At 31.2% G+C, this 20,881-nt stretch overlaps 2 protein-coding genes across 3 annotated transcripts; both read right to left on the bottom strand.

The window, feature by feature from the left end:
* Positions 1-264: 264 nt before the first annotated feature.
* Positions 265-3,554, bottom strand: LOC108196005 (uncharacterized). Of its 2 annotated transcripts, XR_010285587.1 has the most exons (3): positions 2,759-3,554; positions 1,292-1,404; positions 265-665 (listed from the first exon to the last, which is right to left on the bottom strand). XR_010285587.1 is itself a non-coding variant. In XM_017363053.2 (2 exons), the coding sequence occupies exons 1-2, from the start codon at positions 3,117-3,119 to the stop codon at positions 649-651; spliced, it is 378 nt and encodes a 125-aa protein (XP_017218542.1). In that variant the 5' UTR covers positions 3,120-3,541; the 3' UTR covers positions 265-648. The 2 variants fall into 2 exon arrangements, 1 of the variants encoding a protein (XP_017218542.1); XM_017363053.2 differs by lacking the exon at positions 1,292-1,404 and having other exon boundaries at positions 2,759-3,541.
* Positions 3,555-9,703: 6,149 nt separating this feature from the next.
* On the bottom strand, positions 9,704-20,137 carry LOC135146736 (agamous-like MADS-box protein AGL27). The gene is made up of 7 exons (XM_017360202.2): positions 19,883-20,137; positions 14,288-14,366; positions 13,529-13,584; positions 13,327-13,438; positions 11,314-11,355; positions 10,089-10,130; positions 9,704-10,003 (listed from the first exon to the last, which is right to left on the bottom strand). Exons 1-7 carry the CDS (start codon positions 20,065-20,067, stop codon positions 9,917-9,919), a joined length of 603 nt encoding a protein of 200 aa, XP_017215691.1. The 5' UTR covers positions 20,068-20,137; the 3' UTR covers positions 9,704-9,916.
* Positions 20,138-20,881: the final 744 nt, after the last annotated feature.

The raw sequence follows: 20,881 nt of genomic DNA, 5'->3' as shown, positions 1-20,881 counted from the left end.
TGAGCCGGGTAAAAATGATCCTTATAATATAAGAAAAAAATAAGTCACTGAAAAAACCTCAAATTAATTTATCTTAAAGTTTATGATTTTAAGATGATTTCAAGTTAGTTAGTTATCTTTGAACCTACTTCTCATTATTACAAATGATATTTTTGGCTTAAAATCAAAAATATGTAAAGACCGAGTTTTAGACCGAAGCAAACATGCTCATAATCTGTGAATTCATCCTCTCCGCAAATTTTATAGAGTGTCTATACACATCAGGACTCCAGAGTTTTGCTGAGAGCTTCACCATGTCGTTTTGTTTCTGTGTCTGGAATCTCAATATAGTACTTCAACATAGTAAGTTCTATTGATGATTGTAAGAAGGAAAATTATACAACTTTCGAAGATGAAAGAAATCAGCAAACGTAGATTCGGGTAAAATAGTAACAACTGGAAACAGGTAGAAGACTTTCCTGCTACTTCTTTCACGCCTAGAGAAGATATATCCACACGTCCTGGTTTTGTATCATCCGGAGGTGCAACCATATTACCTCCGATACTACACTTTACAGTATTCGGCAAATTCTACTAGCAGCACGTAGCAAAAGATAGTTTGTGCTGCTCGATCATCGTCCCACAGGCGTGGTCCTACTATCTGCTTCTTCACAGGAGTTTCCAGGCTGTAAAGATAACAGGGGAAGAATTTATTAGAAACTGGAGTTGGAGTGAAGTGCTAGCTAGCAAGTGCCTTAAACTTGCAAAAAATAGAACAAAAAAGATTGACCAATGATTCATTGAATATCACATACAAAACACAAGTAACCAAGGTAAAAAGGATTTTGACAAACTAACAGCTCAAGTAACAAGCATATAATAATCCCCTGATTTGAGGTGCAGGCTTTGTCTATATGGATCACCCATTAATATTTATGAAGGCTACATCCCCAACCGTCAGTTACAGAACTCAGAAGGTCTAATCCATTACATGTCTGACAGCATCAAATTCTATGGATTGCCAAAACCCAAATAACATGAAGGATTCGGCTCATATTACCATGTACTGGTATGTCATAGGAAAACATGAGCAACTCTGTGTCGTAGGCAAAATCTATCCAGATTTTGAGGGGAAAACAAGGAACAAAACTTCGAGAAGGCAAGCACAGTTCTTTTTTATACAGTGTAAGGAGCCACTCTTCGTCGATGATAATGACGACAATATACACTCAAATTTCTAATCTATTCTGTGAACACCTCTACTAGTAACATAGAGAATTGTGAATTATCATTTTATTGCTGTCTGACTTACCATGCATTTCTTCACCTTAGTGATTAATATCATAAATAGATATGCAAACTAGATCCGGGCAATTTTGAATCAACCACAGACCCTCTAGTCTTGTTGGTAACCATTCCATAGACCTGTAGGTGAAGTTCATGAAAGAGCCAGTTGGCTTGTGGAGTGAATGGAGTAACCAAATTGAAAAGGACAGAATGAAACATACAAAAGGACAAGCTCAAGTTCAAATTTGTTGCACTGACATGACTAGCAGTAGTTGATCTTTTTTAAATTGATATGCATCAAGTGAATCTACATATTTTCAGGACGTCTCAAAAACTATACATGCAGATATCCTCAAACTCATAAACTTACCTCCGAAATTGTCTGAAATATCATCTCCAACATTCATCTGGTTAAAGAGTTTATTTTTGGTCCTCTTTAAGTAAATTACAGTTGACAAAGTAATTTAGGTGAAATCTCGTAGACAATTAGTTTAAACTTTAAAATGGGGTAGAGGTTTGCTATGAGCTACACATGCATGTAAAGTATATTATCAATTTTAATATGGGAATAGGAAATGTGTTATGTTGTCTGTTCCCTCCTGTAGACCACAATCATAAACAGAAAGGCGAGACTATGGTTGGTATAGTTTGGTTTGACTCAAATAATTATGGAGATTTTAGAACACACAAGTTAAAAGAACTGTAGAAAAAAGTAATTTTTCTTGCTATAACAGAACTCAGGCTGTACTCCATTTTAAACTGATTTTGTTGCTAGAACAGAACCTAAATACTCCGTTTTCCTCCTTAGCAGCCAACATCTATCTTTGATCCATTTGTATGTGGCTCTGCAATGTATTAACCATTTCTATATCTGGTTCACAGTAGAGCTATAGAGCCAATTTTAGCACTGAATAAGATTTGGTCGTATTAATCCGGCTCTAGTAAAGTTAAGAAACTAGAACCTAATAACAAGGCAATACCATAATTAAGCTAAGCAGTAAGCCATCATAAATGTAATACAACCAACATATATCTTGCATATATACAAACTCCCAGAAGCCACAAGTTTAGCTACCAAAACGGTGCCGACATAAATGTAGACAACAAAACAGTTGCACTAGCAACTGAACAAAAAATTCTACACAAGCTCTACGCAAAACACTGAAATCAGCTCAAGCATTAAACAATCACCAGCTAATTGTGACCTTCTGCAGTTACGCTTCATATAAAATATAAATCCACATTCAAATTGCAAGCACACGACATGTCTAGCATGGCCATGTATTACAATCCAACAAATCTGGCAATTAGCTAACACAACTCGAATATTCTCCGTTAACTCTATCTAAAACATTCAAATTAGCAGGAACACAAATACTATTGTCATGATTCATGAAACGTAATCACATAATTCACACAAATCCACATTCAATATATTAAACACATAAAATTAATCGAATCGAAACAACAAATTATCAAGCCGAAAATGTACCGGGAACATCTTTTCGAGGCGAAGGAGGCGACAAAGTGTAGCAAAGAATAGCACGACCGATCATCGACAAACTCGACACAATTCCGACGAAATAAAACACCAAAACCAATCCAATCACCCACGGCATCAACAAAAAGCCGATAAAAAACGTCACCGAGCCACACAGCATCATCGCCAACGATATCCCCAGCAGCAGCGACGCGAATCCCGCCGGCGTCAGCTGCGGCAGCGACGGCCGCCGCGGACTCGCCGGAGAGTGATCGGAGAAGTGAATCGGAGTCGGCGGAGATCGCAGGATGTTGAGGATGAGAGCCGACAGCTCATGGAAAACCCTAGATTGTTGATCTTGTCTCGTCATCATAATTAAAACAAAAATCGCTAAATTTAATGAAATCGAAGAAACAAATAAGCAAGGAGGTGATGAATTAATTTATACGCGAATAAAGCGAGAGAATTAGTCGGTGGGGAGGATAAAATTGTTGAAATCGAGGCAAACGGATAAACTCGGCGGTGATGAAGATGACGATGATTTAATAAAACAGTTAAACGAAGAGAGGATTTAATTTGAATTCAACTAGTTGTTGTATGACAACTGGGGGGTTTGATTCGAATATTTATTTAAATTTCGTGTTGCATGTGGGGATGGTTAGGTTACGCAGATTGAGTTGAATTGTAATACAAATGAAACTGATTTCCGGAGGTAAAAGAAACACCGCGGCATTTCATATAAAGATGCTTGGAACGTAAATACTGCGTTCGTATTTTTGCGACGACTTTCTGAGCATACTTCTAAATTTATTAAATGTAAAGAATATGATTCCATGTGATGAAGTGGTCATAGTTATGGTGATTTCATTGATAAATCGTTAAAGGTGAGTATTTTAAAAATATTAAAAACAAAAATTGTTTATATACACATATAGTACAAAGATACGTGAAAGATTAGCAATTCGTGGCTTCTTGTTCTAAATATATAGTCGATTAATTATACCCGTCGAGCTATTAGAAATTCGTATCGAGATTTCACATAATCTCTTATCTTTTTAAAATGTTATATTCATTTCCAACAATTTGAAATAATATTTTTTTCTAGAAAAATATGATATTTTTAAAATATACTCAAACATAATAACGGGTACAAAAACTTACAAATTCAATGAATTTTACATAATCAATGTTTTATCATTTTAGTCCATATATTTGAAGATGTTCTAATTTTGCTCAAATTTTATAATATATTGTTATTTGTCAAAACTAAACATTTAAAAATTCGATCGTTGTTTTGAAGTCCGGAATAGTAAACGTTGGATCGCATAAATCAAATTAATTACAATTGTTAGATTAAGTTTTTTATATTTCGTCATCTATACTATTAAAAATTTAAGCAAGTCTAGTCAACAATTTAAACTAAATTATTAATTTAGACTCATATAAAATATTATTAATTATTAAAATATATAATGTATTGCACAAATTATAAATCATAGAGCATTATATTTTATATATATCCTAAAATATGTGTTATCTTGAAAAATTACAAGAGATTCGAGGAACGGATGAATATTTTTGTCTATCTGTTTGTACCGAAATTTCATTTTCACTTGCCCATTTTGTTGAAGTTGTTACAAGCAAGTTTCAAGGAAGGAAGACTAATAATGATACAGCACGATAATGCGTGTACGAATGGAGGTGCTCTTATCTTCAAGCCACTTATTGAATACCATAATTGAATATACGCTAGGAAATAAATTAAGGGGATGGCTTCCAGTAATTAGTTTTGCTGTTAGGAGTCAGCGTGGGCCACATGATCTCCGTCTTATCTACTTCCGATAGCGATGACCGCACAATTTTATCCACTTCTTTTCATTCACATTATTCAATTTCCTCAAATTTCAGAACTCGTATAGATTATAATATTACTATGTTATATTAGTCAAAAAAGACAAGTTCGAAGGAAGACTACGAGTGTGTGTTTGTTTATTATTTGAAAATCCGACTTATGAGCTTATAAGTTAGAAGTATTTATTTTTATTGTTTGCGTAAAAAATCAAGAAATACTTATAAAAATATAGGAAGGTTAGTTTTTGTTTTAGAAATTCAAATTTTTTTCCAAACACTTTAATCACTTTTAAATCTTAACTGATTTTTAACTTCTAAACCACTTTTTTATTTTAATTAAGAAGTGCTTATTTTATCATACAACCCCTAAATATGTGTACACCGCAATCTGCATGCAGCGAGGACGGATCCGACATTATGTAAACAAATTTCAAATTTTTTGTGATAAATTATTCATATTTATATTAGATTCAAATTAAACTACAATTTTTTTTTAATATTTGCATGCATCCATGTTAGCCTCTACTCGAGCCCTCAATTTGCCCTTTATTGTAAGAATGTAAGAATTATCATTTATTTTCTCTTGTGTCGGAGTTCGAAAAATAAACAAGTAATCAATTTGATCTTATTAAAAATTTTGAATTTGTGCGAACTACGGGTGAAAATATAATGCAAAATTTCATATTACTAATTCAAATTTAAGTATTATTATATTAAAATTTGACATTAAATTTTTAAAAAGAAAATTGACATTGGTCCATTGATTATTTTTCTTTTAAGATTGAGTTTTTACAATATCTTATATATTGTAATAGACAGTTGAATATATATGATAGTAAAATTATACGGAATCCTTGTCTTGTCGGAGTCCTGGGTGCCTTGCAGTTGCAGCATAGACAAACTATCTTGTAATAATTAATCAGACATTTAGTTCATTTAATTGGCGAGTTTAGTAACTACGAATTTTTATATGTAAATTTATGTGCACTTCAAATCATCAATTTCAAACTTCTTTTATGAATTACCAAAAAAAACAAGTGATACATGATTGGACAACATTCACTTGTTATTGACAAGCTGTCTTTTTTATGTAGTAGCAACATGGCAACATATATCTTAAGAGTACAATTTTGTGAGGGGGAAATGACAAGCAAAAGCGAAGGCCCCCAATTAAACTTTTTGTTTAAAAGTTGAAAAGTGAGCTTTGACGTGGGGACATTGAAGCTCTAGTCTATTATTTGGAATCTTGATATTATTTGTGCCAGCAAGTGATTGCACTTTGTATTAGGTGATTGTCACTCTCGTAAACTAGAAAGCAACCAGTATGCCATTTTTGCACGATTATATTCCTCTCATTTTATGACTGTATGAGGATGTATTGCGTCAAGGCCAACCCAAAAGACTTGTTTAGTTCTGTGCCCCGACGGATCTCGGCCCATTTTAGGCAGTGTCCAAGATTTTTGGGTTTGTAAAAAACGTGGCGTCAAAAAACGGGAATAGAGATGCAAGATTGCAAGGTATGAATTAATAGAATAAGTAATACTCTTTCCGTCCCGATCAATTCTATACAGTTTCTTTTTTAGAATGTCCCATCATCAAAATAGCAACTTTTTATAATATAAAACATTACTACACCCACTACATTCTCCATCTCCATTATATAATAATAAAAACACTATTACAACCACTACTTTACTCCACTATCTCAAATCTATTATTAAAAAATATGTGGGTCCCACCACTGTACCCACTTTCCATCTAACATTACTCATTTCATACACTTTTTCTTGGTCTCCGTGTCCGATCCCAATGTATATAATTCATTGGGACGAAGGGAGTAACTAATTAGTTATCAGATATCAATTTCACGGGGTTACACATTTCTCGTTCTTCCTAGTGATTTTGTTCTCGAAAGTGGTCCGGGTTATCTTGTTTTTGTGGGCTTATTTCCCAGATCTAAGGATTGTCTTGATTTAGCTAATATTTCATTTACGCATTTGCAGATTTAAGCTTGCTAGGTTGTGGTTTTGGTTTTTGTTGTCTCACCGTTTATGTTAGTTTTGTTATTTTCTCACCATTTGTGTGAGTATGGTGTTTGATTTAGTAATAAAAGTTGTTAGGGGATAACTCAGTCGATAACTCAAACTAGTTATGACAGAAGCGAAAGTAACGAAGTTTGTGTATATATCATCTTTACCAAATCACGTGATTTTATGTTTAAGAAAAATGAATTAATCGGTAATTGTTTCTGTGGTTTTTTATTCGACGCGACGCTTTATGTGGATGTCGTAAGACTTATTATTATTATTTTGTTGTCAGGAAGACCTTTTATTATTAAATTAATTCATTTATCAAAAAAAATAAATAAAAGGCAGTTAACCCGTTAAAACAGAGACTTTTTGAACTACTGTATGCTAGTAAAGGGCTAAAAGTCAGAATCAGGGACCAAATACAATGGACCAGCGGACCAGCCCAGTAGTTATCACCCCAGCCCAGCACACTGCTCTCGACTCTCGAGTTCTAAATGGAAAATATTAATTAGTTAATGTAATTTTACTTTCACTCATATTTTTGTTTTTGAACTTTTAATAAATACCAAAATAAGTAAAACAAAATACAAATTTTGCATAATATGTGCCAGTTTGGGTGCTTATTCAGCGAATCAGCTTACTGTTGTGTGGGTAAAAAAATTATAAGCTAACTTTTTAATTAATGTTTATGTAATTGTAAATTAATTAGTTAATGTAATTTTACTTTCACTCATATTTTTGTTTTTGAACTTTTAATAAATACCAAAATAAGTAAAACAAAATACTCTCTCTGTCCCATTTTAACTGATGTTTGACTTTTTAACACGTATATTGAGGTGTAAAAAAATAGTATCTACACTCAATAAAAATATTTAATTCTTATATCAAATTAAAGTTTGGATTCTAAACTTTTATTTGATATAAATTTTATAAAGATTAATTATGTCTACATGTGATTTTTTAACATCTTAAAATACGTGTAAAAAAGTCAAAAGCAGTTAAAATGAGACGGAGGGAGTACAAATTTTGCATAATATGTGCCAGTTTGGGTGCTTATTCAGCGAATCAGCTTACTGTTGTGTGGGTAAAAAAATTATAAGCTAACTTTTTAATTAATGTTTATGTAATTGTAAATCCTAACTGTTTTATCAAAAATTTATTCAAATATATAGATTAAAAATTATTTTCATTTTTAAGTAACTCTTCACTCAAAATTAATAAAAAGACTTTTTTTAAGTCAAGTGAAACAACAACTACATCGAATCAAAACAAATACTTTATTTATTCTTCTTATCATCATGTTCCAAATATCACTAGCAAGTGCGGATCTAGCCGTTTGAAGATTTAAGCAGACCTAAAAAGAAGTATAAATTTAATAATAAAATAAATTTTGTAAATACAAGCATCTCTATTTTTTTAATAATATTTAACAATAAATTATATGAATGGTCTTATACATTATTAATTTCTGATATTTATTCTACATATATTTAATATTTAATAATAATACAAGTTTTTGGTTATCAAATGCTGGATCAGTACAGCGTTACTGCTACGAGGATACCAGGTGAAATTCACCCGAGTGAGTCTGCAATGCAATAGAGGTGGCAATCGTTTCGTTTCGTATATTTTCGTATTTCGTGTACTCGAAAGTGAAATTCGTATCCGTTCGTTATTGATTTCGTGTATCTAATTTGAAACCCGTATCCGATCCGAATCGTTCGTGTATTTTTCGTGTACTTTTCGTGTATATTATATATAAAAATATTAATATAATTTTAATCAAAAATTAGTTTTAATATATATTTTCCTGTATAATTTTACTAAATATAAATGATATATATATATATATATATATATATATATATATATATATATAGGGATAAGATCAAATAAAAACTTTTTTAAGTTACAAACTTACAAACTTTTTTTTTGAATTTTTTTTATTCTCCCAACCTGTTAATCCTTAGTTATAGAAAATATCTATGTTGAAAATTATTGAAAAACCATCACAATTTTAAAAATATCGCTCAGATAAATCGTGCATTCAACACATTTGTAACTGGGGTTCAACATCAGGTGTAGAACATTAATTATCATTGTGTTGAATATTTTTATAGAGATGCTTAATCTATACCTCTGGGGTTTGGGTAGGGTCTAGAAAGATAAATATTAGTTATATAATACGTTTAACTTAGTTCTTACATTGAAAAATTAGTTTATGTACTTCTCCAACACAATTTTAATCGATGTTCAACAAAATATCTTAAAAAAATGTTGAACTCAAGTTATATATCTGTTGAACAAAAAAGTTTGTAAGTTTGTACCAGAACCCTCCCCTATATATATATATATATATATATATATATATATATATATATATATATATATATTTGCATACAATTCTCTACAAATTTGTTGATGTATTTCTAATATATATTTACATATACATATAAATATATATATTTTACACAATTATATATATAATATATTATAACATATTTATAATAAAAAATATGTACAAGTATTTCGTGTACCCAAAATGAAAACTCATATACGACACGAAATTTTTCGTGTAATTTTATATTCGTGTACTTTCGTGTATCAAAAATCAAAACTCATATCCATTTTTTTCGTGTCGTTTCGTTTCGTTTTAGCGTGTTACGTGTCAAATTGCCGGGCCTAGTCTGCGATGAACAAGGACATATGGAGAGAGCTATACAAGCTCCAGATGTCATGTCACGTGTGTATCACGTGGCCCATTCAATTTTACAGAAACCGGTGGGTGCAGTGTCAAGTGCATGCAGGAAAACAAGCTAGCCAGTATTATAAATATATTTACATTTGCTGAATCCCCACACCCGAATCTCCATATTTTTAAATTTATCGAATTCCTGTATTACTGTACTGCGCATCCCGTGCCTGCACCCGTACTCATGCTTCCTATCTCGTGTACATGACTCACTCCTTTGCTGTCCTCTACGTCGCCTAACCTTGCTGGAATTTTCTCCGCATTTTCCTAGTTAGGTTACTATCACTCTACCAGGACTGAAGGAAATTTCCAGGAAAAACAGTATGAAGGAAAAAACCTTAAAAAACTATTGGAGGATTATGAAAGTAATTTCTGAGAAATGCAAAAACAGAACACACAGCACACAGTTTACACAGTTTATTAATTGAAACCAACACACACAAGTAAACATTAGAGAGACCAGAGAAACAAAGCGCTCGGATTTAGAAACAACAGTTGTGAAATGCTTTGGTTGTATCGGACATTTTGAGCAGAGATCTAACAAAGCAACATGAGCGTCTCATTATTTGCAGCCTCCCCGGTCTTGTCCTTGGCAGCTGTGTTTTCCTTTGCCATTGCAGCTATCTGTTTGCCAACAAGTTAGAAAATCATTAATGGTGCGCCTCCACTGTAAAATGATGCGTAGGAAATATATTTGCGCTGGTACTACCTGCTGCGCCAGGAGCTCATTTTCTTCTCTCAGCAACTTTTTCTGCACATAGGTAAGCAAAAGCAACAAGTCATTACAATTTTTTAAAGACGTGTTTGGGAACTTGGATTTCATTTGAATCCTGAAATTGATCAAATGGCATGTTTGGATACACAAAAAAAAGTTGGATTTGAATTCATTTGAAACACGGTCATTCAAATACTAGTATAAAACTGAAAATTTGAAAAGACACCTCAAATCATGTCATTTGAAATGAATTAAATGTTCCCAGATGCAATCTAAACTTATTTCTGTTAACGTTATGATCTTGTTACATATGCTATGTATGCTTGATATATAAGAATGGTAGTTGGTCAATTCGATTGGGAATTTAGTAAGTAAACACCACTCAAACCCTCGAACTGATCAATTAAAATTATATCCAAATCAAATTGACAATCGAAGGACCACACACAATGAATTTTGGTTCTGGTTATCCAACATAACAATTTGAAATTTAATGCAAAACCGAATAGATACAAAACCAGATTGAAAGTATAAAGACCAAAAACATAGGATTCTGGTTCAGGGACTATGGAAATACAATGCAATCTGAATAAATTCAAAAATCAAACCCTACTTTTTTTTTTGTCAGGAAAAATCAAACCCTACTTGAAACATAAAATTACATCACATATATTATATAAAAAGAATTGCAGTCTGTGCTAATCTTGTTTATTTATGTATATCCAGTTTTTAAAAATTTTAGAATAATTGATTTGCATATAGGTATATTCAACTTTTTAGATTTTAAGAATTAGTGAAAAATAGTATAACTTAGCCCGATTGTTATAAATGTTATCTGACAGAATCCACTTCAGGTTAAAAATAATCATCGACACAATATATTAATATTATACTTTAGTTAAATGTATAGTCTATGTAGGCAACAGTATAGAAGTTCCATATTGATTTTAGCAGTCCAAGTTCAAGGGCTGTAGACATTGGTAAAGATATGATTGATCGACCATAAGTCCACAAGGTTAGTGGAGACAGCCTACTAATTTGTAAACTAATTTGAAATTAACAAAATGAAATTTGTTCAGGTGCGACACTGTACAATTTTTGGCTTCTTATATATGTTGCATGACAAGAAGGTTGGGACATATAGTTAAGAAACCTTTATACAGTAGTATAAACACGAATCTCGTAGTAGTTGACATAAAAATGTTTAAACGAGGGGTACCTTTTCTTGGAGAGTTGTTACTGGTTTCATCATCTGCTGCGTCTGCCAAATAAGGAAAATAAAATGAATATAGTGGACCTAGTACATATTAAAACAAGATGGTATACAGTAGTATATGCATCTATAAATCTTGAGCTTGCAAGCACATACTCTAGGCAGTCATATAAACTTATACAGATACGTACTATGAACAGAATTAGTTTCAAATCATTCTATTAATTAAGTAGACATGTCCATAGAATAAACAAGAGAGGCCAATTTAGTGAATAATTTAGCGATTCACTGGCATAGTCTCTGTTGGTCCCAGCAGGTATACTCACTATGATTCTCATAGTATAGGTATAGCATATGATCTCTGAAGGGCATTAAGGTGTTTCGCGAACTAATCACCCAGAAAAGAATCATCCGCAATATAAGTTAATAGAATTCGTCAAGAGAGTGGCAGACATGGGAGTGAATCTGAATGTCTGTGTACCGTGGCCAAATCCGACTGGCAGTGTGGGGGCATCAAAAACCGAACATACCCCGCAACAAGTCTCTACTGAATTTCAGGTATCCTGTTTACCTTAAAGGACTTCCATATTTTAAGCTTAGTATCTGAAAATCATATAGTTCTTGAAAGTAGGAATGCCCTGTTCTAGATAAGAACATGCTAAAAATAGAAGTAAAAACTATTGCTATGCTATGAGCTCCGAAATCTCACCAATTTAAAGTTTGATTTCACAATCCTGGTATAAGAAGTCTTAACATATCAGCATGTCTTTTTGGGTGCAAATAATGCGTTGTTATTGCAGAAGAGGAAAAACTGTCTCGGAGGCTCAATGTTTAAGTTTGAACTGGAGAGCTGAATAACATATAGTCAACATAATTCTTAACCAAATTGTTTTATGTAGGCAATCGTTTGTAGTTAGGTTTTCAGAGCAAGCGAGAATCACCATGCTTTGAACATAGGACATACTAGCATAAACAAAGTACACTTCTGTCCCTTTACTGTCAAAGGAGATGGAACTATGGACAAGAGAATTTGTCTCAAAGAATAAAATAGAATAAAAACTAATACAACTCCAATTCAGAGATTTTAAAGAGAAGATAGGAGAAATTATAAGGAGAAATGTTAATATGTTCAGATTTAAAAATCCTCAAACACCATAAACATCATGAATACATATTAGGGGTCGTTTGGTTCGAGGAGTGGTATGGGGTTGGAATGAGGAATCGGGTTAAGTTGGTATGAGTTTGAGGTATCATATCTGATATCATGTGTTTGGTTGAGTGCTGGAATCAATATATACAATTTTTGTAAAAGAATAAGTTATTAATTTATATTAATTAAAAATATTAATAAAATTATTATATTTATATATTTTTGCATCATTGATTTAATTTTGTATCAAATGTTTTCATTACTAAAACAGAGACAAAAAAAATAAAAAATGAATGAATCTGATACCCCTATCTCATACCCACCTCCCGACTTGGGAATCAAAAATCCATACCTTGGGGGTTTAAGGTATGGGTTTCAAATTTTATTTTTTCCAACCAAACACCAGGTATGAGTTTGAAATGGACAAACCCCATACCTGATTCCTCATACCCATGAACCAAACGACCCCTTATACAATCGCAGCTATTCCCCACTATATATAGTAATAGTATATAGACCATTCCAACACATCTAAGGCTTTATTATAAACCAGGGTCAGCTGGCTACTACCTCATCACACTTTAACACAGACTTCCACACCAGTATTAGGCCTGACTAAGGACTACAAATGAGCATGGAAGCTGTTCCGTTCAGACACTAGAGCTATTTTCTTACCGCTAAGAAGCTAGCAGCAGCAATAACATTGTCACAAACTTATTCTGTAGTCTCCAGTTGTCCAAAGACAACACACGATTCATCATTTTGGCCAGAATTGGCTTTTTTTCAAACGATAAATGTATAAATGTTGAATTAGGCATTTAAGACGTTTACTGCCAATTAAATAAAATATAAAGGGTAGACGTTCATACATTGACAAGGATCTTTGCTGCTTTTGTTTGTACCAGTGCACTTTCTAGTTCTTTCTCTAGTTGCACCAGGTCAGGCACATGGAGCTGGTCGAAATCAAGCTCAGCTAGGTACCTAGTCAAAATTGAGACTTAAGTAAGGTGTATCACAATACAATCCACAAGTAACATGTTGGTTAACATTCATACAGGAGAGAGCACTTGCCTTTGAACTCTTGGCAAGAGATTTTCATCTGCCTGCTTCCCTGCATATTTTGAGCTCTATCCACAAAAAACCATCACAGCATTAACATAGATTTTTCTAAATAACGTTCCAGTTGAAGGATACCTTAAACTACTATATATACCAATCAGATAAATTTCACACTTAGACTTGAAAACATCACCCCTATAGATTAAAAGTTCAATATGGTCATAAAAGGTTAAAACCATGTTAGATTTTTGGGCGGTGTGATCAAATAAATTGTATCAATGGAGTATAATTGGATTAATTATGACATTCATCTAAACAAAATACATCATTTAGTAGTAACCACCAATCATCCCCCACCATTTCCGTCCCAGTAGGTATATAGATCAATAAAGTGCATTCTATATAACATCTCGGTCTCACATCGACATCGAGAACTCCGGAAATTGTAGTTCAGTTCATGGCCAAGTATAACCAACAATCTTTCAAAGATATTTCATCTTTCGGGGGTGGTTTTGTTGAATAATTAGATTATGGACAACCTAACAAGACAACATCCTAAGTAACTTATACTCTCCCATCCCAAAATTTTAAAATAAACACTTATACATAATAATTTTAGTTTTTTCAAAAAAATCGAATCTTCAACTTTTCTAACAAAAAAGAAAATTTTATATAAATGATATGCAAGTATTCTATTTGTACATCTAATAATGCATGAAAAAATAAGTTGTCATAAAAAATATTGAACATGAAGCATGAGAATATTATTACCTTAGGCTCAAAGATTCCGATGGTTTCTCTATCCTCAATATCAGTGACATCATGATATTTTTGAAGAACTTCATTCAAGCTGTAAATAACGTTATTAAATAAATGTTAGTATCATGTAATATATGAAGCCTATTTTTAGATATCTTCTATCTTCAAACTGAACGAGCATATATAAGAAGACCCAATTCTCTATCAAATATATGCTTTTTCATCATTATTTTTTCTATTACTACAATCACATTGTTACATTGTAGTCGTAGCCAATTTCTTATTCTGTTTCTGTTGAAAGATTAAGTGAGTAGAATAAAATCGCTCTTATTTAGATACTCATTGGTGAAATGATAGACTTGGTGGGCACGACAAGGGCCTTTGTGCTCGAGAGTTTTAAGTGGAAAAAGAAAAGATACAAGACGAGAAATTAATTACTTTTCAATGGGGTTAATCATCAATTAGGTCACCTTTTACACCAGAAAATATCAAGTGGATCACTCGGAAATTTTTGGTCTAATTCGAATCACTAAAGTCATAAAAAATATCAAATAGATACCTCTAATATCTTTTCGAGAAGTAAACTTTATTTTTCATTGAGTTTCACACATCTTTTTTGGCTGTTAGTATAATCAAATGAAAGGTTATGAATTCTAGTATTTATGATAATATATTAAGATTTTAAAAAATTTATTTACTATTTATTTTTAATTTTAAAATTATTTTGTTTAATTTATATCAAATAAATAATAAATAAATTTCTTAAAATCTCAATATATTATCATAAATACTAGAATTCATAAACTTTCATCATTTGATTATACTAGCAGCCAAGAAAAATGTGTGGAACTCAATGAAAAATAAAGTTTTCTTCTCGAAAAAATATTAGAGGTATCTACTTGATACATTTTATGACTTTAATGATTCAAATGAGACCAAAAATTTTCGAGTGATCCGGTTTTGATATTTTCTAGTGTAAAAAGTGACCTAGTTGATAATTAACCCCTTTTCAATGATGTGCGTTGAAGATTTTTTGATTGAGAGAAATTTTATTTTATATACAATTTGTGAGCTTATCTCTCTTAATCATTCCCAAATAGAAACAGACTTTAAATTACAAAATATTATGAATTTTACTTTTCCACCTTTTTTATTCTTTTTGAAACTCCGAAAAATCTAAGTAGCACGATAACGTGGAAATGACAATGTGAAAATATTAGAATTTTCTTTTCTTATCTTTTTTCTTCTCTCACATTTTCAACCCGGGGGCAAAATATTTATCATTTATGGGAAAGATATCTGCGTTTAAAGTTTTTCCCAAACCCTAAGCTCGACGATATCGGGAGCAAGGCTTCGAAACACCCCAAAATCCCGCACACATATTCTTATCAAAATTTTACTTTGTTAGTTGTGTTTTCAAATGCTTCTCAAATATAACTATTTCATTATTTTCAAGGTAAGTATGATATTCTTTGTATTAGTAAAATTACTTGACAATTATTATAATTTAAAATACTTTAAATGAAGCACTAACCGGAGAGTTATATATCTTGCGACATGTTCTACATACAAAATATTATTATATGTCATATATGGAATATTAATTGAATACATACACTCACACATTTTACATATAAAATATTGTAGAACATAAGCAAGACATATTGATTTTCAATTAGTACTCTATATAATAGTATTTCATAAAATTTAACAAAGGGTAAAGAATATACAGAATCTAACCTAAAACTTCGTTTAGATTCTAATTTGAAAATAGTTAAGACTCTTATTTTGAAAATTTTATAATCTAACATGAAGTTAATAACAAAGTTGGATTAGTCGTAACATGATTTTGTATAAATTTCATTGTTAAAAAAAATGTATGTATAATTTTATGTTGGAATCTATACATGATCTCGTAACATTTCACTTATAAAGATGAGATTTGATGTAGGATCTTATATATCAAACTTAGTTGATTTTAATCATAACCATCCCTTTAAGATATATGAATTATTATTATAGTGTTTTTATTATTATCTTTTATGTAAGGGCGTTACACACGCATACATATAAATATCCTTTTTTTTTATGGTATTTACTAGTGGATTTTATTATTCTTTCCTTTTGTTTCTATGGTAGAATGTGTGTGAATGATTGTGTGGTGGTCATGTTTCGAGGCCATTTGGAATGAAGACACGACTTTGTTCGTGTTACTATAATTAGAGTAGTTGTCTATGTGGGAATAGTATTACGAAAAACGAAGACATCTACTGACATCTTAATAGCAATTTTACAACAATTTTCGTTTATCATGACACTATGACCCAACTTAAAATGACCTAGTAATTTTTAATAAAATTATCTGTCATTTTTCATTTGATTCAAGATTGGAGCGCTATTATTATTTATTATTATGTGTTTATTTCGATCAATTTTAAAGAAAACCAATTTGAGTATCAAATTTGAAAGATTCATCATATCTGTAATATATAATTTAAAAATTATATAAAGGTTTTGAAAGTGTTAAACAAGGGCCTTAGTCTCTATTCACTGGTTCTTAAAAGCCTTTTGTAAGATATGAATGAATGACAATAGACAAGGAACTTGTTCATCATAACAGAAGTCATTAGTGTCTTCAAGTCATTAAGGACTTTGTGTGATAGAGTTATTTATACTTCTAAAAATGGTTATGGTCGAAATACTGTATATAAATTTACAATTTGGATAATTTAATGCTTATATGTGATTATGTCTTACATGAAGTTTGTTTTATTTCGTAAATAATATGAAATTAATTAAACTTATCTGGATTTGATTTATGTTCACTATGAATTGTTGAACGTCATAATTCCTTTATTTTTATAATTATTTTGTACTAAACATTACAAGATATAAGACAAGCTATTACTAATAATGTCATCTATGAAAATAAACATAAAGATGTCCTAATTTCTAATATCATAAATAAAGGACGATATGTAAAATACGGGATTTGCAATCCTAACAGAAAAAGGAGGGTCTCTCTCGTTCAAAAATAAAGTGAATACCGAAAACCTAGACCATTTATATCTATATGTATCATAATTCCAATTCGTGGATGGAATTCCAAATGTCCTTGACGCCGAATATTTCACAATGACTAATAATATATACGGTCAACTCTTTGACCTTTTATGAGTAAATGGAAATAAGGAGAGGAATGAAACTTGTTTTGAATCATCATAATTACTAAGTGAACAAATGTAAATCATCATGTCCCACAGTATGTCATAAAAAATCATTGATATTTGAAGATCATTTTTTGTAAGTTTCTTATTACAAAACTATCTCATTTTATAAAATAATCTTGTTACAGCACAAAATCATAAGTCTTAGCAACATTATTATCATTCTTTTGTATATAGCAAAACAATATACACTTGCTGGTAACTCAGACAGTTTTAATAATACTAAGCTCTTTAATGTTTTTGTTAAAGTTGTATGTTATGAAATTTTAATATTAATAACTTATATATTTTGTTTTATACTTGTACTTTGGGTCAAATAAACTAATTGTAGAATGAATTTATCGTTTGATGAAAAATTTGGATATATAATTAAATTATGCTGCAACTATAAATAAGATTTTAAATGAAAAATATTTAAGATAAAAATATATGTCCTAAATGCTTCTAAACAAAAGTATCTTCGCTTTCTCACATATTTTTTATGTTCAAACAAAATGTTACTTCCTCTGTCCCCAACAGTTTCTTTAGGTTATTTTTTTGGACGCATTTTGAGATTTTTATAAAGTATAAAGTACAATATTTTTTCCAAAAAAAAATTTCCCTAAATAAAAGCTTGATGCTTAAATTTTTATTTAAAAATAAAAAATTATAAAACTTTATGAAACTATACTTTATACGAGTCTCAAAATGCGTTCAAACATTACAAAGTAAACAACCTGTTGGGACGCTGGAAGTAAGTAACTTCCACAGTTTTATAAGGCATTTTGATATATTTATTGATTTTAGTTTAATTACCGTGTATTTAACTATTTTGTATGAAACTTGTAGGTATCAGATTTGAAACACAATCATATTACGAAATAGGAATATATAAACATATAATTGGAACATATTGATAGTTAGAATAGAAAATTTGGTACACAATCACATTATGAAAATATAAACATATAATTGAAATATAAATTGAAAGCTGTAATAGAGTCTTCGAGAAAAAAAATATTCTCAACAAGAAATAACTTAAAATAGTTTAGAAAAGTAAGTGATTATTGAAAACAAAAGTAAGCCACCATTATGGAACTGTTTGACTAAGTGGATTACAAGATTATGGTTTAATGTGACCAGTAAGTTACTTTAGGTGTTTAGATAATATTTTTTAGAATGATTGGTAATAATATTTGTATAATTTTAGTTAGAATGATCGGTAATCGAAAGAAGCAAGAGTGTTACTGGAAAAATTGAATGGAATTCAACTTTTTACTTCTCCCTTTGAATCTTCTTCAAAGTACTATTGTTTTTTCATATAAATGGTCCAGGAAAATCAAAATTCACCTTCTTACTATAAAAATCCCGCTTCTGGGTAGCCAATCAAGCGCTTAATATCACTCATTATCATTGGTTAAAGAAATGAACACATATCTTTCTCAAAAAAAATAAAATGAACACATGTGTGGATTGTTTTAAGCCCTTGGAAAGCTAATTACGTTGGTCAAGCACCTTGAAATAAACGGGTTAAACAAGAGCAACTCAAATTGGGTTTTGTGGTACAATCTGATACTTTGGCTAAACACTTGAATCGGTCCAATCCAAACGGCACAATCGAATAGCCTCGAGTAACTTTCAACTTTCTGATATACGGGACGTTTGGTTGAACAGAAAAAAAATTGCTCTTTATCTTAAGTAAAGAAGTGAATTAGAGGTGAGAAGTAAATTAAGATTTATAAGTGATTAAATTGTTTGTGAAAGAAGTAAAAGTCCTGAAACAAAAGTTAGTATTCTCAGTTTTTTATAGGTACTTCAGACTTTTCATACAAACAGGTCAAGAAAAGTAAAAAACAAAAGTCTTGGCAGCCGAACAGGCACATAGTCTAAAAATTGCTCGGAGTAGTGGTCCCATGTCAATACTTGATCAAATTGATATATTTCTATGTTAATAGTAGTAAGTATATAATCCTACACTACAAAATGTCAATTTATACATACAATAAGAGTATCTTATATCCTACAAAGTGTCAATTCAAAGTACAATCATACAGAGTACTTCATCCTCCATGAATAACATCAACTTAGAAGTACAATGAATATGTTAAGCGAAGGAATTCAAATGGAATCCATAAACATATAAATCCTTGACCTAACCGATAAACGAGCGGAAACTCGAACATCGCGCCAAGTACGACCTAACAGAAATGATATATCAAATCTGAAAAAACTCCATGCAGGTCTACCAACATATATAACATATATATACACAATGGAACAATTCAACTCAATACATCGAAAAACAGTACGTTGGAATCAACTAGGCGCAAATATAAACACAAAATTCGAACGAAAAATAAAGTAAAAACTGTTAAAACAGAGAGAGGATGATGAAAATAACCTGGTGGCGTGGGAGAATTCGTAGAGTTTGCCGCGGTTGGAGCGAATAATAACACCGATTTGGGCGTCACAGAGAATAGAAAGCTGTTTAGCTTTCTTGAGCAATCCAGTTCTTCGCTTGGAGAAAGTGACTTGTCGATTGCACTTATCTTCGATTCGCTTGATTTCTAGCTTCTTTCTCCCCATTTTTGTGTCGTTCAGCTCGCCCTAGCCAACTCCGGTGATGATAACGAAAAATATCAACTTATTATATGTTTTTAACATGGTCGGTTTGTTTGAGATTAAAATTTGGCGATTGATATGAACAGAGATAACTGCTACAGTATATCAACAGGGCGGTGAATTTGCTTACTAGTATCATTAAATTGACAATAACACTAAGGGTTTGTGTAGCGTGTGTGAGAAATTTTAGTTGTAGTAATGGTATAAGTTACTCTATAACAGAGGATTCATCATTATTAAAGTATGAGTTTGTCTACTATGTGCCTATGGGTTTGAAACTCATAAATTTGGTATGTTTTCATTGGTGGTTGGTGTGAATGCAAAGGGGCCATCATTATTATCATTATTAAAAGAGTGTAAGCCAATCAAAATATAGAAAAACTTTCAAATTTTATGCTTATTATGTGTCTATGGGCACACACTAGAAAAATCGTTAAAGTATGGGTCAAGTATGAGACCAGTAAAAATAATCAAATTTATAAAATTATGCACTTACCACGTGCTTATACGCGCACACCAGTAAACATGAATATTTCTGACACTCAATCAATATATAGTTCCATAAGTTAGTTTGATATATTTCTTAAATAAAATTTAATATTCAAATTTTTATTCATAAATTTTTTAAAAAGAAAGTTATAAAATATATTCAAAATCATAAAATACGTATTAAATAATAATTTGTTTTATATGAGTGGGATAAAGTACTCCCTCCGTCTCATTTTATAAGTCTCTTTTTGAGAAAAAATTTTGTCCAAATATACTTGCCCCTCTCTTC

Source organism: Daucus carota, chromosome 7, assembly GCF_001625215.2.
Source record: "Daucus carota subsp. sativus chromosome 7, DH1 v3.0, whole genome shotgun sequence".
NCBI lineage: Eukaryota > Viridiplantae > Streptophyta > Magnoliopsida > Apiales > Apiaceae > Daucus > Daucus carota.
This window is presented reverse-complemented; position numbering and strand designations above follow the sequence as displayed.